Source organism: Paramormyrops kingsleyae, chromosome 15 (genome assembly GCF_048594095.1).
Source record: "Paramormyrops kingsleyae isolate MSU_618 chromosome 15, PKINGS_0.4, whole genome shotgun sequence".
NCBI classification, from domain to species: domain Eukaryota; kingdom Metazoa; phylum Chordata; class Actinopteri; order Osteoglossiformes; family Mormyridae; genus Paramormyrops; species Paramormyrops kingsleyae.
In genome coordinates, this window is record NC_132811.1 from 27,691,167 (window position 1) to 27,710,812 (window position 19,646).

At 44.8% G+C, this 19,646-nt stretch overlaps 1 protein-coding gene across 1 annotated transcript in view; it reads right to left on the minus strand.

Moving 5' to 3' along the window:
* Positions 1 to 19,646, minus strand: part of LOC111839796 (kinesin-like protein KIF1A) — a 35,616-nt gene that overhangs the window by 4,718 nt on the left and 11,252 nt on the right. The window contains exons 12-14 of the mRNA XM_072700098.1: positions 19,499 to 19,632; positions 19,187 to 19,266; positions 18,436 to 18,511 (exon numbers count right to left, since the gene is read on the minus strand). Coding sequence (XP_072556199.1) covers positions 18,436 to 18,511; positions 19,187 to 19,266; positions 19,499 to 19,632 — 290 coding nt within the window. The remainder of the gene's footprint in view (positions 1 to 18,435; positions 18,512 to 19,186; positions 19,267 to 19,498; positions 19,633 to 19,646) is intronic.

Genomic DNA, 19,646 nt, shown 5'->3' on the forward strand with positions numbered 1-19,646 from the left:
TTATCTGTATCTGTATCCGTATCTGTTAACCATATGAATTATCTGTATCTGTATCTGTACTCGGAATGGGCGGGGCCTAACCCGGAAGTGGGCGGGGTTTGACCTGGAAGTGGGTCGGGTTGTCTTTAAATGGGTGGGGCTTTAATCGGTATGTTATTTTAAGCATGCAATTGATATGGGTTGATCAGAAATTGTTATATTTATTGCTGATTAGAAAACTACATGACAGCATCAGCATTGAGCTTCAGATCAGTGGTTTTGATCACGATAACAAACGAACTATATACAGAACAAGTTTTGCAACAATGAATACAACACATGCGGTTGCAATTATGAAGTAAAATGTAATGAACAAGAGTTTTCATCTCAACATAACTTTCTTTTTTTAACTTTTAATTTTTTTATGATCAGTGTGATTTCTTTTTTTTTGGTTCTTTTTTATTTTTTTTATTTCCACACCAGGTATGTGTGAGTGTGTGTGAGTGAGTGAGTGAGTAAGAGAGAGACAGAGAGAGAGAAAGAGAGAGGGGGGGGGGAGTGTGTGTGTGTGTGTGTGTTTGTGTGTGTAGCTTAATTTGTAATATTAATTATACCACAACTACCTTTATTTTTTTTTATAAAATACAGCAAGAAAGTGTCAGACACTCAGTGCGTGAAGTAAAAAAAAACTGGCTAGAGCCAGCTGACGGTTTAAAAAAGAAAAAAAAAACTCCGACAGGCAGAGACGCGAGTCGCATTCTACAAACAAACCTGAAGCTGAAGAAACCCTAAACGTTAACGGAAAAAAACCCGCGATCCTGAGTGACTGAGGGAGCGACAGAGAGAGAGAGAGCGCTGTTCTCTTCTCTTCTCAGTGTTCTGTGTGTGAGTGAGCAGAGCGGGACACAGCAACACAATAAATCTGTATGTGTGTAGGGGAGGGGCGCTATGACTAGTCTATAACAGAACGCAGACACAGCCAGCTACCCAATGAGAATTTTTATTCAATCCGAGCACAGATATTGACTTGTATTACTCGTATGATACTCGTACTCGTCAAAAGTGCTTTATCCGTACCGGATACTCGTTTCAGCCGAGTATCCGGCTCAACTCTAGTATTAATTTCACTGACTTTCATACATACCTTAATTTTCCCCACAGAAAGTAAGAGATTTCAATGTGCTTTGCAGTGTTTACTAATAGGACTGGGCAATATGACGACATTATCGGTAATGAACAATATGAGACAAGTAATCCAATGATATCTGACAGTGACTAACTGACAATTATCACCTTTATTGGGGAAGTAGGCCTAGACTGCACATACTGTAAAGCAATTAAGATAACAAAGATTCATGAATTGGCTTTCAGTTTAACTTTCTAGCCTACATTTCCCACAGTTTAAAATTAAAAAAAAAACACATTGCTATTATTTTTCTTAACTTACCATATAGTAAACATTGGTTATAATGATGATATTTGTTAGGGCTTACATATTGATTAGAGCACATCTTCTGGTTGTTAAAGGGGCAGTTCACCCCAACATTGAAAAAATGTTTTTAGAGGGGTTTTATTGTCTCTGTCCCGGACTCGAGCGGAGAGGGCACGGGGGAGAGACAGGGAGCAAGCAGGAACAGAATGTGGATGACCCACTGGCGGCTCACAGGAACATAGGGGTTTATTAAACAAAACTGAACACACCAAGAACACTACAAAATAAATGGACCATGAGGGGTCACAACTAAAAATGGGAAACACAAAGACTAATTTCAAAAGGTCGGGGCAACAAGGAGCAGGCAGGCAGACAACAAATAACAAAACACAGGGTAACCACAAAGAAATACTTCTTATAAAGATGGCAATTTCGGCACCCAGGATCGATCCGTTCCGAAGACGTCCGAAACTTCCGGTCTCGATACGGAGTTTGTGAAATGTTTCGAAACATCAGTCACATGACCGCCATGTCATTGTTCACGGCGAGAAAAAAAAACCTATAAAAAAAACCCAGAAAAAAATCGGTGTGTGTTGGGTGTTTGTGGCGTTGTTGGTTTGAGCGAGTAGTGTGGCGATTATTATTATTTGAAATCCAATTGTATTAGTGAAACAGGTTAGCAGTTAGTGTGATTTAGGCATAAGTATAGTGTGGGACATACACTCACCTAAAGGATTATTAGGAACACCTGTTCAATTTCTCATTAATGCAATTATCTAATCAACCAATCACATGGCAGTTGCTTCAATGCATTTAGGGGTGTGGTCATGGTCAAGACAATCTCCTGAACTCCAAACTGAATGTCAGAATGGGAAAGAAAGGTGATTTGAGCAATTTTGAGCGTGGCATGGTTGTTGGTGCCAGACGGGCCGGTCTGAGTATTTCACAATCTGCTCAGTTACTGGGATTTTCACGCACAACCATTTCTAGGGTTTACAAAGAATGGTGTGCAAAGGGAAAAACATCCAGTATGCGGCAGTCCTGTGGGCGAAAATGCCTTGTTGATGCTAGAGGTCAGAGGAGAATGGGCCGACTATTCAAGCTGATAGAAGAACAACTTTGACTGAAATGACCACTCGTTACAACCGAGGTATGCAGGAAAGCATTTGTGAAGCCACAACACGCACAACCTTGAGGCGGATGGGCTACAACAGCAGAAGACCCCACCAGGTACCACTCATCTCCACTACAAATAGGAAAAAGAGGCTACAATTTGCACGAGCTCACCAAAATTGGACAGTTGAAGACTGGAAAAATGTTGCCTGGTCTGATGAGTCTCGATTTCTGCATTCAAATGGTAGAGTCAGAATTTGGCGTAAACAGAATGAGAACATGGATCCATCATGCCTTGTTACTACTGTGCAGGCTGGTGGTGGTGGTATAATGCTGTGGGGGATGTTTTCTTGGCACACTTTAGGCCCCTTAGTGCCAATTGGGCATCGTTTAAATGCCACGGCCTACCTGAGCATTGTTTCTGACCATGTCCATCCCTTTATGACCACCATGTACCCATCCTCTGATGGCTACTTCCAGCAGGATAATGCACCATGTCACAAAGCTCGAATCATTTCAAATTGGTTTCTTGAACATGACAATGAGTTCACTGTACTAAAATTGCCCCCACAGTCACCAGATCTCAACCCAATAGAGCATCTTTGGGATGTGGTGGAACGGGAGCTATTAGTATTAGTATGGTGTTCCTAATAATCCTTTAGGTGAGTGTATAGTTATAGTAGGTGTAATATAAAGGTTTTGCTTAGATTCAGTTAGAAACATAAATCAAACAGCTAGAGTACGCATAGACACATAGATTACATATAATAACATTGCTAAAAGACAAAGCCCTGCAGGTACATATTGAAATAGAGGTAGGTTACATTTAGATAGTAATAGGGATCAATGGAGGGAAAAGGTGTAAAGAGACCTAGGTCTAGGGCCTGGGATTACTTTGATTTAATATCCATGGATGAGGTGAAGTGTAGAGAGTGCAGTGTAGTGTTAAAATACTACAACAACACCTCTTCTATGTTTAGACACCTGTGGTCTAAGCATTCGGTGGATCCAAGTGCACAGAGTGGTAATGTAGACAATGCTGCTGGCATTTCCACTCCAGCAAGGCCTGCTGCTGCTCCACAGCTATGTATGTCCAGCACTGACCTTTTTCTATTCAGTGGTTGTTTGGTCAACTTTGTATAGCCTAGTAATGCTATAGTGCAATGTTCTTTGGTTTATATGACAAGAAATTGCAAGCATTATATGCAGTAACAGTGTTGCATTGACAGTGAAACATTGAAAGATAGTCATGAAATTTCATATTGCTTCAGAATTGTTTTTGTGTTTATTGTACAGCCAGGAAAAAGGAGTTGGATGATGCACTGGTTGAAATGATTGTGAAGGACTGTCAGCCATTTTCTGTGGTGGAGGAAGAGGGGTTCCATGCTTTTGTTGGAAAATTGGACCCCATGTACACACTTCCAAGCAGAAATACACTGAAGCAGATGGTTGAGGAAAGGTATAAAGAAAAGCAGGAAAAGGTTAAGGAGGAATTAAGGAATGTTGGTTGTGTGAGCCTCACTTCTGATATGTGGACCTCAGTCAACATGGATGCTTTCATGGCTATCACATGCCATTTCAGTGAAAAGGGGAAGCTAGCAAGCAGATTACTGGGTGTAACTAAGTACCCCCAGGTACATACTTCAGAAAACCTTAAAGAAGCAAAGGAAAAGCTCATATCTGAGTGGAGCCTCCAAGGGAAAATAAGATGTATTATTACAGACAATGCTGCCAATATGATAAAGTGTGCCCAGCTAATGAGAATAACTCATATTCCATGTTTTGCCCACACACTGAATTTGATTACAAAAAAGACACTCCTGGCCTGGCTCTTGTCTGGGAAAAGGCAAGAAAAATTGTTGGACTGTTTAAGTCAAGCACAACTGCAAAGGAGAGGCTGGCTCATGTACAGGGACAGCTTGGAAGGCCACAGCACAAGCTGCTCCAGGAGGTAGAGACACGTTGGAACAGTACTTATTTAATGTTTCAGCGTCTCTATGACCAAAGAGAGCCTGTTGGAGCTGCTCTGACAAATCTGAGGACAGACATTACTCCTCTGTCCAGTGACGAACTTGAGGTAATCAGTCAGTCTCTCCAAGTGCTGTCTGTTTTTTTCGAGGTCACTCAAGAATTGTCAGCAGAGACAACTGTAACCTGCTCTAAGGTGTGTTTGTACATGTCTGTACATATAACTTTGTGAAATGCATAGTACAAAGTGTGACAATGATGATGATGTGTTTTTTTAAAGGTCATACTACTCTTCAGGAACCTGCAACATGCAGTGATGTTGCAGTTGGCTGACAGTTCACATCCATTAGTAGTGACTCTGGGACAGAAACTACTGGACTATTTAAGAGCCAGGCCATCAACTGAAAATGTCCACTGCCTACAGGCAGCAACATTTCTGGATCCAAGGTTCAAAACCCTTGCGTTTGACAACCAAGCAAAAGTCCAGGAGGCCCAGAGATATGTCACCGCACCGAATGTGCAAAATTGATTAAAGTACCCCCTCCACCACCAACAATGGCACAACCAGTAGCAGATGACCCAGCACCTGGACCCAGCAGACAGCCAGAACAACCAAAGGTCTATTTTTATTACCTTGTTTAATTTGTCATACTTTTTGTGCAAACAAATACAGGCATTACCTTCTTTTTTCTGCCAACTTTACGTAAGGTAAAGTTGACCAGAAAGTTCGCCAGGTAAGAAGACAACAAAACCCTACAGCAGATGCCATAGTGGAAGTTCAGCGTTTCTTAGCTGATGGATATCTAGATAGAGGTGAAGACCCAACTGCATACTGGGAGCAGAGCTCCAGGGTCTTCCCCCACCTGTACAAACTGGCACAGGTGTTCCTGGCTATTCCAGCAACATCTGTGCCATGTGAAAGAGTGTTTTCAAAATCTGGCCAGGTAATGAAATTATTAGTTTTTCCCTTGTCTGCAAAGTGTCCTTTAAACAGGTGCCACTTCATTTCAGGTAACAGAGTAGAGGAGGAACTGACTAAAGCCCCAAAACATGGAGAATAAAAACCTTTAAAACTGTTGTCTGAAACTGCGTTTTTGCACTGTTCTATTCTATACAAATTAATTACAACTAAACCATTCCTGTAACTTGCTCAACATACACAAACCTAGATGGGATGAGTATTCTAACTTCAGTAGCTAATTAATTACTATGCACACTCAATACTCGGATGGTATGTAAATACAGAAATTATGTTTTAACAATACACAACCATGGGAAAAAATAATCTCTATAAATGATATAAGACCCAATTTAGGTTTTGATTGACTGAATTGACTAGGAGAAATTCTGCTGGGTATAAACATGAAAATAATGCAGATAATGCCAAACTGACAAGGTACAAAGACTGTACACATGGTGTGAGCAAAGTAAACATACTGCAGTAGATTTAAAAAGTGGAAATTAGCGGGAGAACATTTTAAAACAAATTTGAGGAAGCACTTCTTTACACAGCGTGTAGTTAGAGTATGGAATAGTCTTTCTGCTAGTGTAGCGGAAGCTAAAACCATGGGTTCCTTTAAATCAGAGCTAGATAAGATTTTAACAACTCTGAGCTATTAGTTAAGTTCTCCCCATACGAACTTGATGGGCCGAATGGCCTCCTCTCGTTTGTAAATTTCTTATGTTCTTACATATTTAAAGATGAGAATAATAATCATCTGCAAATAAATTATGTGCAATCAGAACACAAGGCACCGGATTGTATTATAACAAGAGAGGATGCTTCCTGACGTATTATGGCTATGGATGGGGAGTGTAACGTCTGGAGAAAGTGTGATGTCGGTCACCAGTTGTCCAGGGGCGAAGCCAAAGGGGTGGCAATTGCCACCCCCAACAGAGCCCTTGCCACCCCCAGTGCCACCCCGCTGGAAATGGTAAACATTAAAATATACCAATGAGGAGATCGGGCAAAGATTTGAGCGGAAAACTGTAATTTCTGAGTGCCCCTGAAGGCATCCCGACGCAGCAGTACCCTGTGCATGCTGCTTACTGACATGTCATTAGCTAAAAGCTCTGGCAGTGGTGCGCGTTCCTACATGATCCAAAACACACCCGCTGTATTGATAACAGCAGGAGTTAAGCAGGTATTTATAAGATATTACACTGTATTACCTTCCTAATGAGAGGTGGTCGCACACTTGCAGTACATAAAAAATAGCAGCATTAAAGTTGTTGGGGATTCTACCCCCCTGATGCCGGTGTGTGATGTGATCGACCGCTGGAGGGCTCCGGTCAGAGAGCACTGAGTCGTTAGACAGAGTTAGGAACTTTACTACGTAGCAGATTATAATCCCACATACAAAATGGAGCACTCAAGGGACAGGATTCGGACATGGACTGAACTGAAGACAGAATTATCTATAATAGACATAAACAGAATAAAGACATTGAGTCTGTAGGATCACACATGCACATATCACAGGGCCTAAATTCCAGGTGGCCTGAGACAAGGCCGAGCCTGGTACGAGAGGCACCAAAGGGGGGTTACACACATAAACACACACACACAGATAACAAGGGAGGCCAGCACTCCAACTTTTATTGGCCAAAGATTTAGGAACCTACAGACAAGCAGAGTGGACCTAATGGACCGGGGTCCCTCGACTTGGCACACAACCCCCTCCCCATACATTCTGCCTTACATATCACTCACCCAACAGACGAACACCCTAAAGGAAGTTTCATTTAAGTTTGGCTTTTGTATACCCTGTATATTGATTTACTCATGACTACTAGTCTCAATATACAGATAGGTTATGTTTGTATGTGTCCTTAGACAATCTTAGTGTTTTGTCTGCCACCCTTATAACCATGTTCACGGAGTATCACCTATTTTACCCCTTTGCACTTGAACACATATAAATTTAAATAAATAGATAGGTATAGCTACCATTGTATATTTGTTCTCATGGTATACCAGAAGAATCTGGAAAGTGAGTGTAACCAATGTGTCCTAACTTTTAGAGAGTCTTAACAACCCCCCCTTCTCTTCCAACATTCCTTTGTGGTCCTTATCTGATCTTGGTGGACTGTTACCAAGTTTCTTTGTTCTACCGTGCTATATTAAAAATAACTGAATTAAGGTGTACATTATCCATTTTGGAGAAGATCAATTAGAATAAGCCACACCAAACAAAATATGTTGTTTCCAGATGTACAACTGATATTGATATTACCACAAGATTGCCACGCCTATCTATGGAAAAGATGTGCTGTTTGTAATATGAATATTTGATGTAATGTCTGCACAAAGTGTAACATCTGTTGAGGTGCAACCCGAAACACCTGTATCCTATACTGATGTGAATCAGTCACATAGATAAAATAATTAATTGTTTAATCAATTAATACAGATGGTATGAGGTATGTACCTGTGAAGCTGGTATGTCATGTTTGGTGTCAAACTGATTGTTAATCACCCCTGATTCCAAATCTGGTCAGTGATAACCATAAAAGTGGATCTATCAAAGGTTATAACAGCTTAATGAAAATCATCAGTAAAGGGAGAATCAGTCGGGCCATAAATCCCAAAAGGACTGATACAGACCCCCTTCCGAAAGCCCGCCAAATGGATGGCCAGCCATTGGGCCAGGAGTCGAATTCCTGGTCATCCCTATTCATGAACTTTAGACCATAAAAGCCTGGACCTCAGAACAAAGGTGCGCGGAGAATAACCATCAGCCCGAAGGAGAACATCAGCCGGGGCAAACAGATCATCAAGCGCAGAAAAGACCATCAGCCCAGGAGACGAGAAGCCCACAAGAAACCCTACGGTGAAGGCCCAGCTGAACAGAGAACAGCACCCAAGACAAAGCTTCACCAGGAGAGAGAATCCAAAGGGGCTCCACTCCACTGCTTCAAACGCCGCACCTTCCTGAGTGCCATCAGCTCAACAGCTCTGCCAACTGCCAAGACCCCCCCCCCCACTCTTCAACCAAGTAAACCAACTTCCTTTCATTCTAACAACTTAAGCTGTTCTGTTAACCTGCTATAAGACTTTAGTTTCCACAAACTGTGCTTGCTTTGCAAAACAGTATTTCCATATTTAAGGTTACTCATTTAAATCCGGTCATTGCATTTTCATAATTACATCGTTTGTTTTATTCCGTTGTTTCATGTTTGTTGTTTGTGTTAGGTGTAATGTCTGTCTTATGTTAGTTGTAGTGTTAGCTAGGAATAAATGCATGTCTTTTACACAACTTTAGCCTCCGTCATTGAGTGTCTCACAATAAAGTCCCTGCCTCTGTGCGATCTTGCTACACGCTCTGAACCTCAAACTCGCCTGAAACATCACGAGACTCTCTCTCATCGGCCGTGAGGGGAGCATCGCTACCAATCGTTTACATTACCTGGTGATGCAGCTCGCTGGACGAGCCTTCTAACCCAGGTTACTAAGCGATACTGGTAATTAGTGAATCCCATTTAAGTCTCACATTAACAGACTCACAGGGATACCGCAATTGAGTTTGGAGGAGCCGACCATTCAGCATAAAGATTGGTTAATAATCAGCATTAAATAATAATTAATTAAACTTTAATTAATTTCAAACATATTGGTGGAGATATTAAAAATTACCTGAGCTAATAATTCCTACAAGTCACATGACACTGTTACAACAATACATTCAGCACTAAAGCACAAATCACTATAATTATAACTATGCATCACCTACACGAACAGCCTATATCCATTAACTTACAGTATACAACATTAACAGACCCGTTCATTAGGATATCGGCGTATCTAACACTAAATGCGTCCAACCGGCGAACGCAGCCGGGTTATATTTACTTGCCAAGTGAACTCGCGGCAAGCGCTTATACAACTTTATAATCTCCGCTAACCCATATAAACATCGCATAGTCGATCGTGTAACACTCATATAATTTGAACATTAAGTGCTTACATCAGCAGTGACTTCTGCTTCAGCTCGGCGCTGTAAGGAGAAAGAAAGAAAATGGCAACCTCCACTTTACCTGACAACCTCCGGTTTACCCGGCAACCTCCCGTTTTACCCGGCAACCTCTAAACTAATATATGCTGCAATAAAAGTCCCATATGGAAACAATACAGTTATCCGAGCAAGAGTCCCAAATCGAAAGAATTCACAACAGCCGCCCCCACATTTGAGCAGCAAATGTGCAATCAGGGAATTCTTCCAGTGTCATCATCAAGGTTCTCCAAGGCTGGAAGAGGGATTAGTTGTGCAACGGGCCTGGTGTACACTTTGCCCTTCACCAGGACTTCAGCCGTTCTCACACAGCTGTCTTGACTGGCTACTGCCCGGGTGACCTTACCAATGGGCTAATGAGCCCTGGGCTGTTGCGGATCGACGATTAGGACCACAGAGTCCTCAGTCAGGTTAGCTGATGGCCTATGCCACTTCTGGCGGGTCTGAAGTGTGGGCAGGTAGTTCCATGTGAACTGAACCCAGAACTGATCTGCAAGGGTTTGACAGTGGCACCATCGCCGCCGCCCCATGACTGCCGGTGAATAAGCTACCTGAGGTAAGGTAGCGTCCCGCCGCCCCATGAAAAGGATGTTAGGTGTGATTGGGTCAGGATCGGCCACGTCAGCTGATACGTACCCTAAGGGTTTCGAGTTCATGATTCCCTCCACCTCCGTAAGGACGGTATAGAGGACATCTTCTGGGATGGCCTGATGTCCTACAGCTACCTGAAGGGCACTCTTGATAGACTGTACCTCCCTCTCCCACACACCTCCGAAGTGTGGAGCGTTAGGTGGGTTGAACTTGAACTGGATCTGATAGTCCGTCAGCTTTGTCTGCAGATGCGGTGCCATGACCGCGAAAGCTTCACGCAACTCGTGCTCCGCTCCCCGGAAATTGGTACCACAGACTGACAGTATCTCTTTCGGTCGTCCTCGCCGGGCTATGAAGCGACGAAGAGCAAGCAGGAACGCATCCGCATCCATGGAGCTAAGAAGCTCAATATGTACTGCTCGAGTTGTAAGGCATTTGAAGATTATACCCCAGCGCTTCTCCATCCTCCTGCCCATCCTGACCAGGTAAGGTCCAAAACAATCCACACCTGTCGAATAGAAGGGAGGACAGAGGAGTCTGAGACGCTCTGGGGGCAGATCCGCCATCTGTGGAATCTTTGGCTGAGCTCTCCATCGCTGACATGAAGGGCAGTTGTGCTGATGGTGTCTTGCTGCCTGACGTCCCCGGAGGATCCAGTACTGCCGTCTCATTTCTGCGTACACGCGCTCTATGCCTGGGTGCAGGAGTCGCTCATCGAAGTCTTGGATGAGTAGCTTTGTAGCTGGATGTTGTGGATCCAGAACAATGGGATGGATCTCTTCTATGTCTGAGTTCTGCATCCTCCGCAGTCTTCCCCCGACTCGAATAACATCCAGCGAGGAATCCCATTCTGGGGCCAGACTGGCTAGCCGACTATGGCTTGATAATGCTTTGTGCGCTCTGAGAACTGCGACCTCTTCTGGGAAGCTCTGAGCTTGACATCCGCTTAGTACTAAAGCTTCCACTTCACGATAATTGGTGGATTGACTACCTGCAGTCGTAGCTCCTTGATATGCCTGTTGGGTAGCTTTCACCAATTCCATCCATTAACTGAATTGGGTAGCATCAGGGATGACCCTGGTTGATTTAGTTGCAGCTAATCCACAGAATACAACGCCTTTGAGTTCGGTTGTGTTGTCGGGAGACGGACGCTTCGGCTTGCTCGGCCAGTGGTCAGCAATGCGGGCCTTTGGCTCCAACGGCTGGGTTCTGCCAGAGTAAGAAGGGATTTACCCCTCGTTATATCGTCGGCGGGGTTGTTCAGGGTATCAACATACCGCCAGGCATGCCTGTCAGTTAACTCCTGAATCTCTGACACGCGAGTACCCACGAATACCTTGAACCTGCAGGAGTCTGATTGGAGCCACTCCAAGACCGTGGTGGAGTCGGACCACAATGTTGTCTACGTGATGGTAAGGCTCAGCTCGTGCTGTATGAGTTTTGCCAGCTGAGCTCCGGCCAGCGCAGCACAAAGCTCTAGCCGTAGCATAGACTGTTGTCTCTTGGGGGCTACCCGAGACTGAGCCATCACGAATGAAGTATGGATGGTGGCAGCAGTATGCACCGTCAGATAGGTGACCGCTCCGTATGCTCGTTCCGATGCATCACAGAACACATGGAGGTTGTAGTTGTGATTGCTATCAGAAGAGTCAGGTGAGTAGCAGCCGGGTATTATTACCTTGTCGAGATTCCTCAGTTTGTTTTCCCACGTGGCCCATGCCTGTTGGAGGACTGCAGGTAAGTTAGGATCGTCCCAGTCTCGCTTCTGGGACCACAATTGCTGGATGAGCACTTTAGCCTGCGTCGTGTGGGCACAATGAACCCCAGGGGGTCGTACTGGCTGGCAAGTACCTGATAGACTGTCCGCATCATCAGCGCTGGGTGTTCAATGGGCCGGTGATGGTAACCTAGGGAGTCAGCCGCACATTTCCATCTTAAGCCTAAGGTGGGCTCCATTGGGTCTGATCGGTTCTGACAAAGCTACTGTTCTGTTGCTGGGGACCTTGCTTCAGCTGGTAGATGGGCCACCACTGTCGACTGATTACTTGCCCATTGTCTGAGGTTGAATCCAGTAGAGCACGCAGTTGGTCCACTCTCTGCTTTGCAGCGGATATGCTGGGAAAGCTCTCAAGACAATTATCCACATAAAAGCTCCGTTGTACTGACTGTAGAGTATCAGGGAAATCTTCTTGGTGTTTACGAGTATGCTGCTGCAGAGCAAAGACGGCACAGCAAGGACTGCTTGTAGTGCCAAACGGCAGTACCTGCCACTCATACACATCTGGAGGATCAAGGCAACGCATGTCCCTCCAGATAAATTGAAGTAACGGTTGGTCCTCTGGCAGAAGGCGGACCTGATGAAACATGGAGCGGATATCTCCACTCACTGCGACCGGGTATTGTCTGAACCGCAGGAGAACACCCAGCAGTGATGGGCCTAATGCTGGGCCAGATAGAGAACCGCAGGAGAACACCCAGCAGTGATGGGCCTAATGCTGGGCCAGATAGGAGTTGCTCATTGAGTGAGGTGCCCTGGTACCTGAATGAACAATTGATGACCAGTCGTGGTTTGCTATTGTGGAACACCAGGTGATGGGGAAGGTACCACGCTTTGGCTGATCGGGCCTGCTCTTTGGGTGGAATTGCAGTGATGCATCCTTCTCGAGCCAGCCTTTCAATCTCTGCTGAGTAGACCTTAGCTTTCTCCGGATCTATCCTGAGTCTTCTCTCAGTGCTCCTCAAATTTGGCATGACTGATTGTATGGAACCATCAAGCTGGGGGGCGCCCTTCCTCCAGTGGAGGGGTGTGGTGTAATGACAAACCCCTTTGACACTGATTAGCCGGGTTTTCGCCTACAGAAGGTCTAAGGCTTCCTGGTCTTCACGGGACCGATTGGCTAACTTCTCGTTCCTGAACGGCAGAACATCAAGTTGCCAGAGTTTCTCGACATTCTGAAAGAGGAGATCATCTGAGTTCATGACTGAGATGAAAAGACACTGTGGGGTGGAAACGTGCTCAATTCTGTATCCCTCAGCACCTTGTACTGCCCACCCAAGGGCAGTGTGGATTGCCACTGGGCCGCCTTTAGTTCCTCCACGCACTGGCTCAGTAGCTGTGATTAGCTGGACATGATCTGATCCAATCAGTACCAATGGCTGTACATTGGAGAAAGACTGTAGGGGGATGCCCCATAGGTGTGGGTGACGTTTCTGGAGCTTATGACCTGGGTAGGTCTGCTCAACTAAGTCCTGACCTGAGGCAGTAAAAGCTCCCTGGATCGTGTAGCGTTGGCGTGGATTACCTTTCGGGGAGATCTCGAAGTCGACCTTCAGGCCCTGGAGATGCGTGACATCCAACCGCACTGAGCGAAGGGCAAGCGTCTCACCTTCACCATCTAGCTGAAGCTGATGTACGGCCTTAGGCAGGATCATAGATCGCTGGGCTCCATCATCTAGAATACCAAAGGCCTCAATTGACCTGGTTTTGCTGTATAGCAGAACCGGAACTATTTTCAGGAGCACCTTGCCTGATCCAGTATCAAGGGTTAAGTAGATTCTACTCTCCGTAGCTCCAGATGAGGAGGACGTCGACCGATGTCCTGGAGATGTAGGCCACCGCAGTCGCTGCAAGGTTTCTTAAGATTAAATGACATGGGCGAGTGTAAACGAGCACATTTCCAGCATCGCCATCCCTCGTTAATCCACCTTGCCAGCTCCGTGGCAGACCTCCCTTTAATGCTGTTGCATTGGCTGATAAAGTGCTCGTTGCTGTCACAAAAGAGACAGTGTACTTTGGAAGGTTTCTTAATTGCGGGTGATACAGGCTACAGTTGAGCTCCATACCTCGTGGGCCCTCCAAGGAGAAGAGCATGCTGACTAGAAGGTGAACTTTCAGAGCAAAGTTCTGGAAGCTATTAGCATAGCTGGGTTTCACGTCCGGGGCTGTTAAGATGGCCGCTATTTCACTCTGAGCTAGTTGATGTGGTTGTCCGTATTGGAATTGGAGGGCTTGCATAGCTGCCGAGTATGGTAAGGGATGATGGCGGCAAGACTGCCCGATCATCTGGGCTTCAGGCAGTTTGAGATGTTCAAGAAGAATGTGATATTTATATTTCTCGGTGAGCTCTGGGTGTGGCTCTAGAAGGTTATCCAATGCTAACTTCAGATTGGCAAACTCTCTCTCACTATCTGTCATGAAGTCAGGAATTCTAGGTTTTGGTGGGCCATAGGATAGCCGATATGTGGGGTTAGCCAGGCTGGGTGGAGCAGCTAGAGGTGGTTCACCCACGGCTGGGGCTGAGAATGAATGTAGAGGCATCGCAGGAAGGCGACGCAGGGAGTGACAGCCCATGGGGGCATGATACACCGATGGTGGCAATGAGTAGCTCGGTTTAGCTGAATAATTTTCGGGCATGATGGCAGGGCAGAGAGCACTGAGAGGAGCCACTGGGTGATATGGTAAGGTACTGCTACTTCACGTGGTAGCAGGGGTTCAGATTCAGTGATCTGTCGATGAAGTGGTTCTGGGGTAGCTGGTCCAGATGAAATAGTTGAAGAGGGGGTGCTTGGACACTTTGCGTTAGCTGTTGTTGATGGTGAGTTTGTGCGACACTGATGCATTACTCCTGCTGTACATGGAGGTTCCCCAGTCTCTGTTTTCCTCGACTGCCTTGCGGGGGAGCTTGCAGTGTTCCGTCTGCTAATATGATAGGTCACATGGTCAGGTGGAGTGACTAGTGTTTCTCGGTCTGGTGCAGCTGTGGGAGCCTCTGCTCCCTGGTCCTCCCTTTCACCCTCTTCTTCCATGAGGAAGGAGATGTGCTCCAGAAGTGCCTGGCAACGGCGCTACCGTTTCTCGCATTGCGACAGCTTGCTGGTGAGATGCACAATCTCCGCTGCCTGTTCCCTTTCACTCTGGGATATAGATTCAATGAATCGACGTAGTGGGATTACGTTTAGGAATTCGTCTGAATTCAGACTGTGTGAGGTTGCGCATCCATTCTGAATGGAGGTTGCGTCTGCTTGACATACGTCTACAGCGAACGCGGCTCCCCTATGTCCCTCGGTTGTTGTCTCGGCTGGGTGACGAGGGGCTGACCATTGATGGCTGTGGTCAAGGATGTAGTTTCCCAGATGAGTGGGTGTGCGATGACGACGCCTCACTGGGCGCTCTGAAACCTCAGGATCAGGGTGAGGGGCTGCTCTGTCCATGAACGACATCGCACCCGGCTCGAAGGACCGCTGTGTTGGGGATTCTACCCCCCTGATGCCGGTGTGTGATGTGATCGACCGCTGGAGACATTGAGTCACATGATACTGTTACAACAATACATTCAGCACTAAAGCACAAATCACTATAATTATAACTATGCATCACCTACACGAACAGCCTATATCCATTAACTTATACAACATTAACAGACCCGTTCATTAGGATAGCGGCGTATCTAACACTAAATGCGTCCAACCGGCGAACGCAGCTGGGTTATATTTACTCGCCAAGCAAACTTGCGGCAAGCGCTTATACAACTTTATAATCTCCGCTAACCCATATAAACATCGCATAGGCGATCGTGTAAAACTCATATAATTCGAACATTAAGTGCTTACATCAGCAGTGACTTCTGCTTCAGCTCGGCGCTGTAAGGAGTATGATAGAAAATGGCAACCTCCACTTTACCCGACAACCTCCGGTTTACCTGGCAACCTCCCGTTTTACCCGGCAACCTCTAAACTAATATATGCTGCAATTAAAGTCCCATACGGAAACAATACAGTTATCCGAGCAAGAGTCCCAAATCGAAAGAATTCACAACAAAAGTGTTGCGCACTGTCTGCTCCATGTCTCGTTTAAATTAGCTACAAGCCCTGCTCGTGCTGATATAGATCGTCTTTTAGACAGCATCTTTGTACGTATGTATGATTTAGTGACTGAATTACAGTGTTGTTATATTATTTTAGCAAAGCTAGCCCTTACTTGACGTCTGTGTGGTAAGTGTATATGTGGAGAACCAGTCATTAGTATTCTACTGCATGTAAGCAGGCTATGCATGTCATATTAAAGCTTTGAATCAACTTCACTATACTGTAATGTGAGGGTTTAATTAGCTGCCTAGATTCATTCATTTAAATAATCTATTTTAATTTAGTAATAGCTAGCTACGTGAAATAAAAAGAAAATTTAAATAGTGCTTCTTATAGTGTCTCTGCCAAACATTTATATGGACCCCTCTGAGAAACCCATGCTCACCCTTTGGCCACCCCTTAAATAAAAGTCTAGCTCCGCCACTGCAGTTGTCTGACGGCTTTGGGCAGCGATAATCCCCAGTAGCATTTTTAGCACAGCATGGTGAAATGAGCAGGTGGCTAAATATGCTCCATTATAGAGGCCACATAAGTGGACGTGCAGACTGATATTAGTGCAAGAGAGGTTTCGTGACCATACACAAAATACATGAATAATCTAACGCTTTTATGATTCGTACTAGTTGAATTACGGTTGGCAAAAAGTTATCACACGCTAATTGTAGATAGAGGATACCTATGACAGAATATAAAAATAATCAAAAAGGGAATTATATTGTATTATGCACACTTTTGACAGTTCGAGCTTCGTGACATTCGAAACTTGCAGCAATAGATTTCTATTCTGCCGTATTTGCTATAGCTGCAGTTCCGGATTTTGCCAGCAGGCTGTGCACAACTAGTGTTTCGAAACTTTTCGAACCGTTATGAAACATTGTTTGTCTCGATTGTTTCGAAATTGTTTTGATTATTCGAAATTGCCATCTCTAACTTCTTATGAGCTACACAAGAAATACTAGGCTGACAGACATCAATGATAGACATCAATGACTCCAGGAGGAACAGAACAGGATCAGGAACTGAAATACAAAAGGTTAACAAGGATAATACAAGACAGGTGAAAACAATTAACCAATCGGGGCACAAAAGCAAAAACCAAAACCGAATACAAATCAAAACACAGGAACTAGAAAACTGATACAAATGAAATACAAGGGAACAAAATCTACAAAAATACAAAGACAGAGGAGGTTGGATTTGAACACAAGAAAGAGGGGTTTACGGGTAGTCACATGCTCAGCTCATTGAGCCATGCAGCCAATGGGGAGCAAGGGAAACACTAATGACGGGATGGCCCGCGACACCTGCTGGCCAAACGGGGACAAGACAAAAGACTCAGACAAAAAGGTGCTGACCCTGACACTATCCCAGACATGGAAATTTCAAGTTGAGAAAGTACAAATCCAGACCAAGATTTTGTTTCAACCAACCAGTTGAGTACTCTGTGACTGACTCTTTATGCTCAACTAGTTGGTTGAAAGTAAATCATGGTCTATATTTTTACTTTCTGTACCTGAAATTGCCACCTCTGCACTATCCATAGGTTGTTCCGTTGTATAGTTGTATAGTTTTGGAGTTCTTGGTCATAGAAATGTCAGGTTCTCTCAAATATAATGGGAGTGAATGGCATTCTTTCTGTGGTGATTAAAGTGCCAGAAAAATATTTTTGAAAAATTCAACAGTAATGTCTCTTACCAGAAATCATGACCTAGTTACACAGCCTGTGTAGCTGTGTAATCAAGGAGCTGTGCAATCAAGGAGCAATTTTTTCAATTGCACTTCACACAACAATCATATCACTGTGCAGAAGATATGAACACAAGCACCCCAGCAGTTTCTTCTGCACAGTGATACAATTGCTGTGTGGAGTTCGTCAGAACTACAAAGTCTATGAATTATCTTCAATAACCGGGTCATGATTTCTAGTAAGAGACACTGTCATTGGATATTTCAATTGCATTTTTCTAGCTTTGTGATTTATTATGTGACTTGTTGCTTGGGGGTGGCGTGGTGGTGCAGTGGTTAGCACTGTTGCCTCGCACCTCTGGGACCTGGGTTCAAGTCTCCGCCTGGGTCACATGCGCGTGGAGTTTGCATGTTCTCCCCGTGTCGTCATGGGGTTTCCTCCGGTTTCCCCCCACAGTCCTGTGGCTAGCTGAGGCTAATTGGCATTGCTAAATTGCCCTTAGGTGTGGGTGACTGGTGTGTGAGTGTGCCCTGCGATGGGCTGGCCCCCCATCCAGGGTTGTTCCCTGCCTCGTGCCCGTTGCTTCCGGGATAGGCTCCGGACCCCCCGCGACCCAGTAGGATAAGCGGGTTGGACAATGGATGGATGGATGGATGGATGGATGGACTTGTTGCTTGACTTAAGCAACAAAACTAGGCAGGTTTTATGAATAATTATCATGTTCATTTTCAGTAAAGAAACATCTGCGAGAAAAAGAAGCAAGTCGTTCATTTTGGAAGTTAGCTTACTTTCTTAGGTGAGAAGACCCCAACTGTGCCTCCATCTTCTCGCATGGCCACACCCATTTCTGCCAGGAGGGCCTCTCTGGGAAAACCAGCACCTCATTGTTATCACCAGCTGTTACTGCACACTACCCAGTTTCATTACATCTGTGGCAGGCACAATCCCCGATTACATTTAGCTAGCACTGCACTATAACTATAATATAGTTGCCATACTAGACATTAGTTGTCTTAATAAAACTGTAAGCATAATAGACTATACTTTTTGTCATGACCTGTTCGTTCGCTCCTCCTGTGTGCTACGCCCACCTCGTTACCTCATGTTAATTGCCGATTGTCATCACCTGTTGCCTGTTGTTTTCTGCCTATCCTGTGTATTTAGTCCGCGTCCGAGTCAGTATTCCCTAGTCCGGTCATTGACGTTGTGTGCAGTTTTGCTTGTTTCCCCTCATTTCCGTCGTAATCAACCCGGTTTGCTTGAATTCCCGGCTGGGCTCGCCTGCTTCCTCGCTCGCCCGCAAGCCGTTACAACACTTTTGCCAATGAATCATTAATTTTTTATTATTATTAATATTACAGTTGTACGTATGTTTTGTTTTCTATTTAAAATATGTTCTTTTATATTTTATTTGTTTTATATGTCATCCAAGTATATATTTCATTTCAGTGTTTTCCCTGTGCACAGGCCTTGCACATATCAAATAAGCATAATGTATGTTGTAGATACACAGGCATTTTCTGCATCATATAAACCGACCGTTCCATTCGAATGCCTTCTGTACGACGAAGCTTCTCCTCCCAAGTTTCATTGAGCTCGGCAATAATTTTCTCTGTTTCCTACAAAAAAATTACACAAATAGAAAAACAGATTAAAGCTAATTATGAATTCATTAGTTATCAATCCCTCTTTCAGTCAGGGGCCTGCATCTTTTACTTGGTAACATAGGACAGAGAAACACGTGAACATAATTCCAGTCTCTCACAGGGCAGGCACAACATTAATCACAAACAGTCAGAAACAATGGGAATCTGTGTTACCCACTGTTTCACCCAGTGCTTTACAACAGACCTTAAGCCTCTCAATGGTCTCCTCACTGCCTGGGCTGAACAGGAGGCGGTCATGAAGGCTCTTATTGGATCCAGCTTGTTTGGACAGGATGGAGAGGGATGGACAGGGGCTCCTCCCTGTCATGGCACTGGTAACTGTGGAAAGATCA